A 15,580-nucleotide genomic window follows, 5' to 3' on the forward strand; every position below is an offset into this window, starting at 1 on the left:
CAGGACCAGCTAGTCAAACGAAGATCGAAGAACAAGCAACCAACTTACCGCGTCGTCGTTTTCTTGTTGCTATTGGACAACTTCCTGCTGACGCTTCTTTATCACCATCATAATAATTTATTATGGATCATCGTGAACAAGCTCAAGACGGCCGTGGTGAGAATTCCACAGCTCCACAACAACCAGTGACCACTGAGGACACCGCTTTACATGTTATCATGCAATCACTTCAGGTCCTACTACAACAACACAACTCATCTTCTTCGGGTACCCGATCCACTGATGAACTGGATGGCATTCGATTGGTGCCACCGGAGGTATATCGTGGTGAACGTACCGCAAGCAGTGGAAGGATGGCTTCATGCCTTTGACAATTATTGCCGCCTGAAGAATAGTACTATAGTGAAGATGTCAAGGTGCGTTTTGCTTCCACTTTATTAGAGGAGAAGCTTCTGAATGGTGGCGACAATTACAAAATGACCCTGATGTATATGAACCAACCACTTGGGATGACTTCTGTGTCACGTTTCGCGATGAATTCAAACCCTAATAACTCTGAACAACTGGCTCGTGAGGCGTTTGGATCGCATTTCGCGAACAAACGGAAGGAAGCATTCGTGCGTATGTAGCTACCTTTCGTAAGCACATGCTCGAATTACCAAGTATGGATCCAGCCGATGCAATTTATCGTTTCGTGCAAGGGCTCGATGATGAAGCTCGCATGCAAGTGTTACTCCAGGATTTGGTTACACTACGTGATGCTTACAACGCGGCTGAACGATGAGTCGGCAGCCAACATCGCTCGTGGTGCGTGTGGATCGTCCTATTCAACATGGTACGATAAAGAAGGCATGTGGTCAAACGCAAAGTACAGCAAATCAAGGTGATGATCCTATGGAACTCGATGCAATGTGGGATGCTAGACAAGCTAGCAGGAGAATACCTCGTGGTGGATCTTGGCGCCAACCAATGAACAATCGAGGACGAGGACAAGGAGGTTTCATCAATCAACGTGGTCGTGGTGGCTATAAAGGTCCGCGTTACAATCACAATGCCAACATCGTTTGCTGGCACTGTGGCACAACTGGTCATGTGGAACGCAATTGCCCTACCAGAAATCATGCCATTAATGCCTATTTTGTACAACGTTTGGATGCAACCGCCCGGTGCCACGCCATACTCCAACCCAAGTTCATGCAATGGATGTACCTAGCCCTGATACAATTGAGTTAGATGAGGCTCGTTTTGATGCAGCTACAAGATCCATAGAATCCCACACCCCTATTGAAGCCAATAGAGAATCATCTAATATCTCGTACACTGATGTTGTTACATTACCTTTTGATGGTGAAAACAAGGGGTGGAGCGGTGATCCATGATACGGAATGGGAAAAGGATCGCTTCTTTCTGGAACAGCGATTGACTTGCGCATCAACGAATTGACACGGGATTACCATTGCATCGTGGGTACTTGAAAGGTCACCCTATCTCTATTCTTATCGATAGCGGTGCTAGTGCCAATTATATGTCACCTCGTTTTGTAACATTGGCTGACAAGATTGTACCTATTGCCACGCGTAAAAGTTGAAACAGCAAATGGTACTCCACACTTCCATTTCGAAGCGAGCTCACATCACGTTGGATCTTGGTGGTTACATTGCTACGGACCTTTCCGGTATACTTGTTTGATTCAAATTCGATATCATCTTGGGGCAAACTTGGTTACAGGCAGTGTGTCCTCAACCTCATTGGCCAACGGAACGCTGGACTTTATCTATCAAGAAGGCGACAAGCAATATGTATTGGAACCAATTCGAGATCATCCTCCTGAACAAGCACCTTCATCATTATATCCTTTGATCTCAGCTAAGGAATTAAAAAAGGTCATCAAGAACCAAGATGTGGAATATGGATACATGCTTCATGCATCAGAGATCTTTACGGAAATGGTGTATGCGTTGTCTTCGGCTAGTGTACCCGACACGAGGAGGAGGATGAGGATCATGCGAAAACCATCATTAAGGCTTATCCTAAGGTGTTCGATGAAAAAGGGTTACAAGGTCTACCACCCGATCGTGGAGTGCCACATGTTATCGACACGGGAAGTACGCCTCCAATCAATCGTCCACCATATCGAATGAGCCCACGAGAACTTGATGAACTCAAGAAACGACAATTGAATGAGCTGCTAAAATTGGGACTGATTGAGCCTAGCACATCACCATGGGGTGCACCGATATTATTCGTCAGAAAGATGGATCAATGAGGATGTGCATTGATTACAGGGCTCTCAACAAGGCAACCATTCGCAACACATCACCTCTCCCTAGGATTGATGAATGTATGGATCGGCTTCATGGGGCAGATACTTTGTAGCCTGGATCTTAAGAGTGGATATCATCAAATTCGCCTTGACCCAGCAGATGCACCAAAAACAGCCATGAACACACGTTACGGAAAATTTAGCTGGCGTGTTTTACCTTTCGGATTGGCGAATAGTCCACCGATATTTCAGGCACAGATGAATGCCACGCTTGGTAACTGTTTGGATGAATTTGCAATGGTATACTTGGATGACATTTTGGTCTTTAGCAAGACTCGAGAAGATCATGAACGACATTTGCGTCATGTGTTGGATCGCTTACAACAAGCTCAATTTGTGGTGAACCTAAAGAAGTGTCACTTGTTTCAACGCCATGTCAACTTCTTGGGCTTCACGGTATCGGAAAAAGGCACCACACCTGATGAATCCAAAGTCAAAGCAATTACCTCGTGGCCGACACCAACCAATGTACAAGAAGTACGGCAATTTGTGGGCACTGTACAACACTTTCGAAAATACATCCCAAATTTTGCTAGCATCGCTACGCCATTAACGGATCTCACCAAAGGCACAGGTGCTAAACGTAGACCAATCGTATGGACACCATCATGCCAAACAAGTTTTGACAAGCTCAAGCACATGCTTACGGTAGCTCCAGTGTTACAGGCGCCATGCATGGATCGACCTTTTAGGATTGAGACGGATGCATCAGATTTTGGTTTAGGTGCTGTTTTATCACAACCAAATGAACATGGTGATTGGCATCCTATTGCTTATGAATCTCGCAAATTTTCATCAGAAGAACGCTCCTATCCCGTTCAAGAACGAGAACTCTTGGCTATACTTCACGCTCTTCGCACTTGGCGTTATTTGGTTGAAGGTTGTTCTTGCGTTGTCCTTACCGATCATGAGCCGCTTACATATTTAAGATCCAAACCCAATCCCAACTCAAGGATCATTCGGTGGATCTCGGATTTTGAATTGTATCAACCTGATATCCAATATCAACGGGGTGATCGGAATACGGTTCCAGATGCTTTATCACGCCTTGGAGGTCCACAAAGCCCACCAGCCAACAACAGCTTCGAACCTGAGTTTTTATATGCTACACCTTTGGCTCATGAATCCGATTGGCCCAAGTACTACTTGCAACCTCGTGAAGAATGGCCTGCTGATTTGATACAACAATTGACGAACAATGCTTCAAAGTTTACAACACGTGATGGATGTGTGTTTCGCTTGCTCACTTCCACTGATAAGTCTCCATCACATGAGGTTCGTTTTGTTTTATTCGCTCGTCGTGCTGATTTAGTCACGAAGTATCATGAAAGCTATGGACACTCGGGTACTACGACTATCTATGATATCATGCACAAACGTTGGTGGTGGCCTGGCATGCAACAAGACATTAGTGCTTGGTTACGACAATGTCCTCGTTGTCAATTGGCATCCAACTCTGAGAAACAAATTCACCACGCACCGATGCGGCCACTCACTATACCGGAGGCATTCAGCAGATGGCATTTGGATTTTGTGGGTGAATTGCCACGCACCTTTCGTGGTAATCGTTGGATCCTTGTGGCCGTAGATTATACTACCAATTGGCCTATCGCTGTTGCCTTACCAGATGCTACTGCAGAGGCTATTGCCGACATCTTATACAAGGAGATTGTTATACGTTTTGGAGCTCCTACAGAAATCTTAACGGATCGAGGCGCAAACTTCATGTCACGTGTATTAGCACATTATGTCGCTCGTGTGGGGAGTCATCACAGCTTCACTTCAGCCTTCCATCCTCGAACAAATGGCAAATGTGAACGACTTAATGGGGTCCTCAAGCAGATGTTGCGTAAGTATGCACATGGTGACATCTATCACTGGGATGATTATTTGGAACCGGCACTATGGGCTTGCCGCATCAGGAAACATCGAACAACAGGCGTGAGTCCTTTCTACCTTACCTACATATGGTCGCGAACCCAAGCTTCCTGGTGATATCCTGCATCCTAGTTTGTTACGTGAATTGCCGTTAGACCCGCAAGCACAAGTGGATAGTGTTCTTCCTTCCTTACGTGCTCTTAAACAAGCCCGTTCACTTGCACGTGACCGAATGCAAGACGTCAGCCAAGCGGATAAATCACGATGGGATGCTCAATTAAAACCACAAGTGTATCATGTTGACGATTTTGTTTTATTACGGCATGAAAGCAAATTCAGCTTAGAATACAACTGGATGGGACCTTATCGCGTTATTGCAACACACAAGGATACCGACACTTACAAAATTGTGGATATGAACGACAAGCCGTACGCATCATGGGTTCATGCTGATCGATTACGCAAAATTGACACGCCTAGCAATCCCACTTCGACCTGGTATCATCCTACAGCCGCTCGCGCTAATGCTGCTCGTCACTTACAACACCAGCTTGATAATCTTTCTCCTTCTCATCATGATGTGGGGCCATCATCAGTCTCGCCGGGGGGATAATGTCGTATCAAAGTGATACTCAACATCTGTGTAGCAATATGGGTCGTACCCAATACCTTTTGTACTCCAACTCTATCATCTTATATATATACATGCAATATCCAAAACAATAAAGAACACAAGTCTTTCCAAAAGTATTCAGATACGTGCTATTGCTTTAGTGCTTTGTATAGCTACGTCCCTCTACACGACAATTGGCCACTGATCTAATCAGCCATACGATAACGACAATATCATCCGACATGTGACATGTCGCAAAAAAGCCCAACGGGGGACTCGAACCCCCAGCCTTGAGATTAAGAGTCTCACGCTCTAACCAATTGAGCTAGCTAGGCTTTTGCTATAATTTGTTCTTATTTTTCATCCGCGCGCACCTATATATGCGACAAAATTTCCATAGAAGGTAATGTTCTAAATCGTGAACGAAGCAACTTTGAAAGATCTAACAAGTACGAAAATGCAGCGGAATGCATTCTCTATCCGATGAGAAAATTGGTGTGTTGGTATGGGTGGTAAATGTATAGCAATTGCAGTTGAAAGAGTGGGTCGATGATCATTGGCCGGAATAAAAGGTGGAAGGGGGGCTCTTTTTTTTTTGTATGTAAGGAAGGGGGGCTCATATCCCTCCCGCCAGCTCAAGCTCCAAGGCACCCTTATAATGACATGCCTGCATAAATGAAACAAAACACCCATCACCCTTATACCGTTGATAGCATCGTATATGACTACGTGCAGCTACAGGCATTCAGGTGGTCAAGCTACATCTCCTGAAGGTTATACACCATATAATCAGTCTACTATTGTAGTTGCCACACACACACACACACACATGTATTGTTTTTTTTTAAGACTTTCTTTAATCATGAATAAAAAGAGCGACAATGGTCGACAATAAGCAGCTCGTATCAAATCGGCGAACAATGGTGTCTTCCATTGCCAATGGGATCGCGATTGAGAAAGCAAAACATAGACATGATGGCAAAAGTCAAGGGTATAAATATTATTATTAACTACTATCTGAGAGACACAAGAGGTGTATAGAATATCATTACGTATCATTAAAGTATGGATGATCCTATGAAGAAAAAGTGTGAGATTGTGTGTGTGTGCGTGCAAAAATGATCCTGTACTTACAAGGAGGTCAGCGGCTCTACCGCGTTCAGCTGGTTCTCGTTTCAATAGCATGGTGATGAGCTCTCTTGCATGTGGGTCGCCAACATTTCGCTCAAAGTTGGGAATGTAAAGTTCCTTATGCTCGTCCCATCGCAGGCCATTGTTCAATATGGGTGTTGCTGATGATGGATGGGATACGAAATGCAAAATAGTACCATCCTTGATATTGCTGGCAAACAATGCATGCTTGGTCTCGAGCTCGTAAATCACGCAACCCAGGGCCCACAGATCCACACTAGGCGTAGCAACCACACCATTTGCACCTTCCAATCCATAGGTTGTTGCACGAGCTACTTCAGGTGGACAATAACGTGGAGTAATCACGCCAACACATTCTTCACCAATGGTCCGACTTGCTTCGAAATCAATCAGCTTCCATGGTTCCCCTTGTCGATGCATGATATTACTTGGTTTGAGATCACAAAAAGCGACACCTTGAATTGATGAAAATAATGATGATGAGCATATAAAAATCAAAGGCAAGAGAACATGCTTACCGCGTGAGTGACATAAAATAAGGCATTCAACAATGTTGCGTGCAATATCTCGTTTTCGTTGATGGTTCCATGTTGTTGTATGATTATCCGATCGTGCTTGTTGAATCACTGCTCCCAATGTTTCTTCCAAACGTTCCATAACTGTGCAATATTTCATTCGAGTCTCATCATCTTCAGTTGCAGAAACATTCTCGTCTTGGATCGTAAGGACTTCCAAAAGCTCCACCACATGAGCCGATTTTAATCGAATGAGAGTTCGGCATTCTCGTTCCCAGGCTTCTCGTCTTCCAAACCACTTTATCGTAGCCTCCTTTTCTAATGCTGATTCAGCGGCATTGGTATCAATCTTGTTGACATACAAAATGCTATTGACAGGCCCAATAATAGGATCACGTTTTGAATCTGCTTGATATCGTTTTGGGAGCATGTTGACAAGGGGAGAAAGAGATGTCGTAGTAGTAGTCATGTCCTGATGATTGTTGGATGTCTCAAGACTCGTAGCCAAAGGTGTTGATGGTCGATGATTGTCAAATCCAATTTGAGTCAAGTTTGTTGGTGATCCCACTGTGGCAGCAAGTGATGAAAGGCTCTGTGGGTTGTGATGGTCGATAGGGATGTCCTTATTGTGTTTGGCAAGACGTGATGCTGGCATTGAAAACTCGTTTGGCTTTTGACGTGCAATCTCCTCAGGGTTTTGTGCGTTGCGTAATTCGCTGTCAGGGACGAGTAAAACTTTGCTATTGTGTCGTGAGTTGCGGAAGCTGTGTGTTGTACTTGAATAGTTGGCTTGATCACTCGCACCATCCATCTCCTGTAGCACGCCTGTCATAACATGATCCATATCACCAAGCTCCGAACGTACTCCCAATGTCGAATCTCGCATCGTGGTTGAATGAGTGAGAGCTTTTGAAGCACGTTTGCGTTGAGGAAATGGGCTCATAGGTGCTACAGCAACGCCATCATCATGCAATTCATACAATGATCCATTTTGGTCGCCATTCGTCCAATAATGAGGATGTCTTGCATAATAATCCGGTTCATCAGTCTTTTCAGAAGCATTGTCTTCTTCACGTCGTCTTCGTTGTCGACGTCGCCATAAAAGAAAAAGACCAGCAATCAAGGCTAAGCCCACAACACCACCAACCACGCCGCCTGCAATGGCACCCGTGTGATTGCTTGTAGAAGAGCCGTCCTTGTTGGAGTCTTCAATACCAGTCGTTGCTATGCGTGTCCAACTCCAATTTTCCATATCAAGCATGTACATGTTGGAATCACCAGTAGCACGTCCTCCCCAACCACCAAAGATGTACATTTTCTGGTTACTTTCATCAACAACAGAAGTGTGTCCTAAAAGAAAAAAGAATCAATACAATTGACATGGTGCACAATAATGCATGTATGTATTTACCCATTCTCGCTCCAGGACCTTGCCCTTTGTTGCTGACATCTTGTCGTTGCCATGTCAACGATGGATATTGTGAAGCGTCGAGAATCCATACATCAGAATCCACCGGGCTTTGAGTGCCACCTCCATAGACAATCATCTTGTCCTTTAAGCAATTGGCAGTGTGCATTCTGCTTCCACCAGGGGCACCACTCGATCCTGCTGACACCGATACTTGAAGATTCCATGACTTGGTGGTGAGATCGTAAATGATCACATTCTATCAACAAGGTTTTTGAATGAGTACTACTACTACCAAACAACAAAGCAGCGTATCACTTACCGCTGATGCATCAGCTCCTTGTCCAGTTTTTGTGCCACCAAATGTAATAAGGCAATTGCAAGATTGAACATAGCATGTCGAGTGTGCCATAATTCCATCACCATTTGAGCCTGAAGTCCAAGCAAATGAATTGGAATCAAGAGCATAAAGGCTATTGAGTACTGCGTTGGTCTGTGGATGGCCGTTTGCGTCGACAGAGGCGCCTCCATATGTGTAGATGGTGTTGTTGATCAATGTAATAGAAAAGAATGCTGCTGAAGAAGGTGAAGTCGTTGCTTTTATAGACATCCAATGTGAGTCATTGTACAAATAGAGGTAAAAAAGATCCACTTACAGGAAGATGGGAAGCTCCAACTCCAACTATTGGTATCCAACTTTTGCAAAGACATGCCTGATGTACTGTTTCCTCCAACAATGAGCATTTGACCCGAGCTTGGCAGCTTTGTAGCACCGAAAAAGATCTGTGGATTTGGCTGTGTGCTGGAAGCAAGCTGAGGATGATACCAGGAACCATTACGCGAATCCCACACCCAAAGACTAGTCGTTCCGTTTGCTGCGTTGCTATAGTCCCCATTTGTATCTTCAGTGCCTCCATATACAATGACATAGGGATCCAGAAATGCTAGTGATCAAGACAAGGATTGAGCTTTTTTTTGTGTCTAGTGGGGAAGCGAGTGGGGGATGGGAAAGAAAAGGAATGACGGTGAAGCATTACCCGAGACATGACCTGCTCTCCATGGAACCTGGGTCTGAGAGTCGCCGAGCTGCGAATGCACGCCACCAATGACCCAACCCACTAGAATGAGGAGTGGCGACCAACGATACATGTAATAAGCGAGTTGTACGAGAAAGAGAACAATAATGAACTTTGTCTTCCAAGAATGCGGACTTGATCCATGTGCAACCTCTTGAAAGAGCCCATTTGGCTGCTATGTTACACATTGCAAATGGATGATCCCATTGCAGTCGGTGTTGCACGATAAACTACCGTGGATCTTGATTGTCGTACCATCATCCATCGTTATCAATGTCATACCATTCCAATTATCACTACCACTAATGATGATCCTCTACTGTGATAACAATCAAAACTAGCAGTGATTCCAGGGGAAAAGCCTTCATGCACTGCACATGTTTTTCTCAATGATCCTCGCATCCACCATACAAAAACGTGCCATTGTTATTTTTCTTTGTGTATAAATGTGGTCTCATTATCTCCTGTACTCCTTAGCTACACTACTCGAATGACGTTGTTCATGAATGTCAGCGTTATCGTGGCTATCGTCGAGACACCTTCAGGGTCAACAACAAGGGTTGCACCAAGGGCTATGATTGCTTTCCTCCCCCCCTCAAAGTGTGATGGATACTTTTTACAGGCCCACTATCATCGACGATCACTATTGGTATCTCACAAGAACCACACGTTGTATTATGTTGTACCTGAAACAAAAAGCAAGCATTGATTCATTCCACCAAGGAGATCAATGCACGTGCCGGGGATAATGACGGGGCGCCAAATTGATCTTTTCTTTCCTCTTCCCTGTTGCCTTGTCTACCACCGTGTTCTCAGAATGGTCAAAGCCGTCAAGGGTGTACTCCTGGAATGCGATCCCACAGTGAAGCAGATCGTGCTCAATCTCAACGAGCGAGGCAATTTCGTCATTGAAGATTTGGATGAGACCCATCTATTTGTGGAAGCTTCATGCGTGCAAGAGTTGCAGTATGAGCTGGATCGGATCCTGGACGAGAATTCATACACGATATCAGCCGAAGAACGCGACAGCCGAAAGAACTAACGACCTGCATCAATGGGCGATGTATATCCAATGACGCCTCGTGCTGTATATCCAAAGCCGACAGAGACAGCAACCGGATCAATATCAGTAGTAGTAACGTACATAGTTGCTCAAACACCCGCGGCCAAAACATGATGATAGTGACCAATTACATGTGGAACTTGCCAATAAACCCAAGACTTTTTTTGCGATCAATGTGATGGATAGGATATGGATATGAAGGGGGGAAGGATTGTATTCAATGCAGCTGCTTTTATAAAAGCGCTATTTTTGTATCATCGCATGATATCTTTGGCTTTGAATAACGGCTTTGGTGTCTTAGGAGTGGGGGGAGGTGTCAATAGAGCATACTCTAAAGCGTCCTTGAGGATCATCCAACGGCCTTCAGAAAATCTGTACACCAACCATAAGGAAACATGTATGACTTTATCAAGCAGCGACTCATAGATCTTGAAGGTTTATTGATTTCAATATACACAAATCGGTGCTCCCTGGCATGATGACTTCCCCTTCTTTGAAAGATTAGCATGGTTATCAAAATCACACTATCGTCGAGAGATGAAGCAATCAATTACTATAATCGGGTCACATGGTGGTAGATAGGATGGATGATTGTATATCACTTCTTCGGTTTCACAAAGACGTCAATGCTCATCAATCCTTTGGATTCTTGCCACGTGGATAAGCTTATATGCCCAAAATCTTTGACTAACCCCGAGAATACGGACAACACTGGTGATGTAAATACTTTGTCATTGCTCAATAAATGATCCATTACAAAGGTTATTTTGCATAACGGCTGCCAGTCAATAAATGTGATCATAATTTTTCGTTCGATACCAATCTGTGCTCTAAAGATCGTCTCGGAGCCAAACTAAAACGGCACCATACCGAGAGTGTGTTGATTGTCCTACAGCACTTGCATGCATATACCTAAAGTGCCATGATGGTGATGGTGGCGGTGTGTGTGTGTGGCAATAATCACGATGATGGTTTCATTCAAGTATAGGTGATAGAAAAGATGCATTAAACAAGTGGGATAAATGATGATCCTTATATGTTTCAGGCATGTAAAAAGCACAATGTGAATGGATACAGCGGCAGGGACACCTTTTCACACATCCGATGTGATACAAAACCCGCTCTTTGTGGTTGGCAAACGCCTTTTTCTGTACCCCTTTCGGACTAAGCAGTTTGTGCCCTTTTTTCTTTTTCTCTTTTCTTTATTCTTTTCTCGCATGACCACCGTCAAGGCCATTGCGCCTACTTTGCACTTGGATGAGCATGACGACGTGCCCATGGCCATTGCAGCCCCTCCCGCTTCCTACACTTCTCCTCAAATGCCATCCCGACTTCGATCCCTTTTCAACAGCAACGACACAGCAGCTATCACAGCAACAGTGCCTCCCCCTTCTCAACCCACATCATTCTCTGTGCCAAATGATTTCGACACTACAACCGACACACAAAAAGGATTCAAAAGCAACTCATGGTTCTTGGCTTCTTTAACTGGAAATAAGAACAAAGGCATACGTCGTGTTGCGTCGGCTCCTAACGCCAAAATGTTACAAATGCAACAAAAGCATCAGCCGCCTGTACCTTCACCTTCCGCTGGTACTCAGTCATTACGAGTCGTATCCAACCAACAATTGCCCTATTCAGGTTCCATGTCGTCGTTGCAACAACAACAACAACAACAACAACAACAAAGACGTGGATTTCGACGCACCTATTCTTCAAACAGCATCAAAGTCAAGAACCTGGAAGTAGGTCCATCCAGCTTCGTCAAAGTCAGAATGCTTGGCAAAGGAGATGTCGGCAAAGTCTACATGGTTAAGCAAAAAGGCAGCGATCGTCTTTTCGCTATGAAAGGTATGAAAGGGAACATGAGTTCGGCCATCATCGTGAGATACTCAATGATCTGCATAGTGCTTTCGAAACGTGAGATGATCAAACGCAACAAAATTAAACGTGCTTTGGCCGAACAAGAGATCCTCGCCACATCCAATCATCCCTTCATTGTTACATTGTATCATTCGTTTCAAAGCCAGGATTATTTATACTTTGTCATGGATTATTGTATGGGTGGCGAATTCTTTAGAGGTACGATGATAATAGCTTCAGCTTTTTTTGATATCAAAAGTATTGATGAACTCCTCCTTTAGCTTTGCAACTTCGGCCAGGGAAATGTCTTGATGAATCAGGTGCACGATTTTATGCAGCAGAAGTGACCGCAGCTCTTGAATACCTTCACTTACAAGGCCATATCTACCGTGATCTCAAACCAGAGAGTAAGCATCTTCTGTTGATTGACACCATCCCACGATCATTAACCTTGTGCACCTTTGTTGTAGATATCTTATTGCATCAGAGTGGCCATATCATGTTGACAGACTTTGATTTGAGCAAAGGAACAAGTCCTCCCGGCAAACCTGGAGTCATTCGCTCCAACTCATCCAAAGTGGTACGTAAGGCTTGTATTTGAATCATTGGATCAAAGGTTTCTTATTCCTTCTATTGCTTTTAGCCACCCTCCATCGACACTAAACGCTGCGTCAATGACCTAAGAACAAATAGCTTTGTGGGAACCGAAGGTAATACAATATTAAAATCGGAATGACATGCATTATCTTACTTTTATGAATCCATATTGTAGAATACATCGCCCCTGAAGTTATCAAAGGATGCGGACATACGAGCAATGTAGACTGGTGGACGTTGGGTATCTTGGTGTATGAAATGCTGGTAAGTGTGTGCTTATGCAAATGGTGGCGATCGTGCAAAGACCAACATGCTGACTTGTGTATGTGTGACATCTTTGTGTCTTTAGTATGGTACTACCCCATTCAAAGGTGGAAACCGCAACGAGACCTTTGCTAGTGTCCTTCATCATGATGTGCAATTCCCTCCACAACCTTCACCCTACCACAAGAATATCTTATCCAACAATTGCAAAAACGTGATTCGCAGATTACTCCATAAGGATGAGCATCGTCGTTTGGGATCATGTGGAGGAGCTTCGGACGTCAAGAGTCATCCATTTTTCAAGACTTTGAATTTTGCATTGCTCCGCAATCTACAACCACCGATTGTGCCACGTGTGCAGGAACCCAATGGCATCGACGCTATCAACTTTAGAAAGATGCCACCAGAGAGCATGAGCCTGGATCTCGAATCTGATAGCATCATTGCTAACGGCAACAGTCTCTTTGAAAAATTCCATTCCAGTAAGCTCATCTGTCGCCATGGCAACAACGTTTATCATCATTCACTCATTCATTTATTCCTTCCTTATAGTTACATTGTATCACGAAGGCGATTCTGATTCCGAGTTTGAGGTCTAGAATCCTTTAAGGTTTCTCGTTCTTCTGATGCCTCATCCCAATACCCTATATATTACACCTATTTATTCAATGCTGTTTTACAAAGTTTTCCTCCCATCGCATTATTCTCTTGCTAGTTTTAATTTCATACGGTCCTCCAACATTCTTCTTTAGTCATTCTGGAAAAAGCCAATTACAATAATACTATTACTGTGTAGACGTTTAACTATCATCAATTATTGTTGTGGTGGATATCCAAATCATCAACGCTGAAAAACTCGCATCGATCTTGCAACCAGTCTTTTTGCTTTCCTCCATTGACAAAGTCCTCGAGATTCCATCCTTGTTCTTCGAGTATGCCCTTATCACCAATCCACAGGTACACGTCGCAATCTACCGGTTCTTGTTGACCATCTTGATCATCCGAAATTGCCGTCACCTGCACAGGGGTCCGCTTGTATTCCTGTTGATGCATGAAAATGAGTACTCAGATAGTAATGTTGGTGTTGGCTTACTGCTTACAGGTCCTTCAAAAGCATCAAGACGGTTCACATCTAATGCATGGAGCCCTTGAACGAGGATACCAGTGACCTCATCCTTGTCATCACCCGTGTATACAACTGCAGGGTAATCTCGGCCCTTCAATGCATGTCGTCTATGTCCCTGAATACAAACGTCATGCGTCAATCATCATCATCAAGCGATCCATGTATCTTTTTTTTCCCATGCTACCTTGAGTACAGCATGCTGCGGCTTTATCTTTGAATTCTTAAGCTCGTGGTGGTCAACAGACGCATCCGCACCGCAAAGCACTTGAGTATTGTAAAGCAATGAGTGCCCATGTGCATAAGAGACAACTTCCAACCCATTGCGAATGTACCTCGATTGCGTACGACGGGCGACATTAAGGTGCCATAAAAGAATGCTGCTGCTGTCATTGGGACGTTTACAAACAAGTTGACGGTGCTTGCGTGTCGTGTGCTGTACGTTTTATATTGCTCGCGGACAAGCCGATTAGAGTTTACTGCTGCGGATGCAATCGGTCCCAACCTTGGGTGTTACATTTATGCATTTGCCACCAGGATCAGGTACCAACAATGATGCCATCATCTGCAACCTGCTGAGCACAAAAAATGACTCATCCTGCTTATCAAGGCGCCTTGATGAAATTACTACGAGCCATCAGCAGTAGTAGTCGATAGCAAGCCATTATGCAACATTCATCACACACATCAGCATCCAGCAATGTAAAGTCGAGAAGCATCCTTAGTCAAAGGCGTGATGATCCATGATCGTGAGAATCCGTACTACCGGTTAAGTTTGATGATGATCCCCCATTTGACCCATGGGTAAAATAGTAATGAGTCAAATCACTTTACATGAATAAAGAAGAATGTATTCCCTGGCACTATTGAGCCGCCACGTCATGTCGTAAAAAGAATACACCATCCTCACGGTAAATGTCATCAAACCATATGTTGCTGTTTTGGAGGGATCACATGTTTATCGGCATCATCACACACGAGGGATACAATGGGCATATGAGGAATTTCTGGGAGACTTCCCATTTGTCTAAAGATGTTAAATGAAGCACTGCGCCCGAGGTGCCATTGTTTTGGTGTGAATCCTTATATGGCATCATTCACCTTTCATGATACATGCCGTCAAAATTACTCATTCAAACCTTTCACAGCAGCTACTGCAACGAAGCAATGTTAAATCAGCAGCAATACCACACGCTGCTTCACTACTTTTGTATCAAACGTCAACTTTTTGTCATATAGTTTAATTAAAAACAAGCTCGGCAGCAGTGTCAATTGCATGATGGGATCGGCATCAACGTTTTGTGTGGAAAGCGAAGCACGCACCAGCAATGACCCGCTCTTTTTCGATCGTATTGCTTTTATCTCTTACCATCTTTGTTCATGATACCCAAGACAAACCTTGGATGATGATAATGATCCATCAACAATGCTATCGTCACAATCAATGATGCTCCAAAGTAATGCGTGTACGTTTACCGATGTATTAGAGCGATTTATTGATTATTACGGAAATTGGGTGTGGCAATTGAAAGTGTGTTGTGTGTGTGTTGTGTGTGTACAGCGAAGAAAAAAAAGTTGGCTAGGTATGAGAAAGGAAATATGAAGCATGTGTGTGTGTTTTGTGTATGCAGTATATGATTTGCATTGAACCATAGGGGTGCTCCAAGTAAAAGAAAATATCTACAATGAAACGTTTGTTTTTTTG

At 43.9% G+C, this 15,580-nt stretch overlaps 6 protein-coding genes and 1 non-coding gene across 7 annotated transcripts; 4 read left to right on the forward strand and 3 right to left on the reverse strand.

Annotated features, from left to right (window-relative positions):
• Window positions 1-122: 122 nt before the first annotated feature.
• On the forward strand, window positions 123-2,266 carry O0I10_001800 (uncharacterized protein; the record flags this gene model as incomplete). Its single annotated transcript, XM_058481891.1, has 5 exons — window positions 123-317; window positions 396-621; window positions 1,479-1,577; window positions 1,624-1,883; window positions 1,973-2,266. 5 exons carry the CDS (start codon window positions 123-125, stop codon window positions 2,264-2,266), a joined length of 1,074 nt encoding a protein of 357 aa, XP_058347022.1.
• Window positions 2,267-2,521: 255 nt separating this feature from the next.
• O0I10_001801 (uncharacterized protein) lies at window positions 2,522-4,814 on the forward strand (the record flags this gene model as incomplete). The annotated part of the gene is made up of 2 exons (XM_058481892.1): window positions 2,522-4,172; window positions 4,270-4,814. The coding sequence occupies 2 exons, from the start codon at window positions 2,522-2,524 to the stop codon at window positions 4,812-4,814; spliced, it is 2,196 nt and encodes a 731-aa protein (XP_058347023.1).
• Window positions 4,815-5,075: 261 nt separating this feature from the next.
• Window positions 5,076-5,149, reverse strand: O0I10_001802. The gene has a single exon. It is a non-coding gene; the product is annotated as a tRNA-Lys (tRNA).
• Window positions 5,150-5,862: 713 nt separating this feature from the next.
• O0I10_001803 (uncharacterized protein) lies at window positions 5,863-9,038 on the reverse strand (the record flags this gene model as incomplete). The annotated part of the gene is made up of 7 exons (XM_058481893.1): window positions 5,863-5,889; window positions 5,949-6,421; window positions 6,485-7,831; window positions 7,893-8,148; window positions 8,212-8,486; window positions 8,546-8,833; window positions 8,927-9,038. 7 exons carry the CDS (start codon window positions 9,036-9,038, stop codon window positions 5,863-5,865), a joined length of 2,778 nt encoding a protein of 925 aa, XP_058347024.1.
• Window positions 9,039-9,782: 744 nt separating this feature from the next.
• Window positions 9,783-10,007, forward strand: O0I10_001804 (uncharacterized protein; the record flags this gene model as incomplete). Its single annotated transcript, XM_058481894.1, has 1 exon — window positions 9,783-10,007. The coding sequence occupies one exon, from the start codon at window positions 9,783-9,785 to the stop codon at window positions 10,005-10,007; it is 225 nt and encodes a 74-aa protein (XP_058347025.1).
• Window positions 10,008-11,245: 1,238 nt separating this feature from the next.
• Window positions 11,246-13,351, forward strand: O0I10_001805 (uncharacterized protein; the record flags this gene model as incomplete). The annotated part of the gene is made up of 8 exons (XM_058481895.1): window positions 11,246-11,879; window positions 11,937-12,110; window positions 12,173-12,298; window positions 12,362-12,471; window positions 12,535-12,601; window positions 12,664-12,752; window positions 12,838-13,234; window positions 13,305-13,351. The coding sequence occupies 8 exons, from the start codon at window positions 11,246-11,248 to the stop codon at window positions 13,349-13,351; spliced, it is 1,644 nt and encodes a 547-aa protein (XP_058347026.1).
• Window positions 13,352-13,562: 211 nt separating this feature from the next.
• On the reverse strand, window positions 13,563-14,268 carry O0I10_001806 (uncharacterized protein; the record flags this gene model as incomplete). Its single annotated transcript, XM_058481896.1, has 4 exons — window positions 13,563-13,793; window positions 13,853-13,993; window positions 14,063-14,142; window positions 14,211-14,268. 4 exons carry the CDS (start codon window positions 14,266-14,268, stop codon window positions 13,563-13,565), a joined length of 510 nt encoding a protein of 169 aa, XP_058347027.1.
• Window positions 14,269-15,580: the final 1,312 nt, after the last annotated feature.

Source organism: Lichtheimia ornata (assembly GCF_029851405.1).
Source record: "Lichtheimia ornata isolate CBS 291.66 chromosome Unknown scaffold00005, whole genome shotgun sequence".
NCBI lineage: Eukaryota > Fungi > Mucoromycota > Mucoromycetes > Mucorales > Lichtheimiaceae > Lichtheimia > Lichtheimia ornata.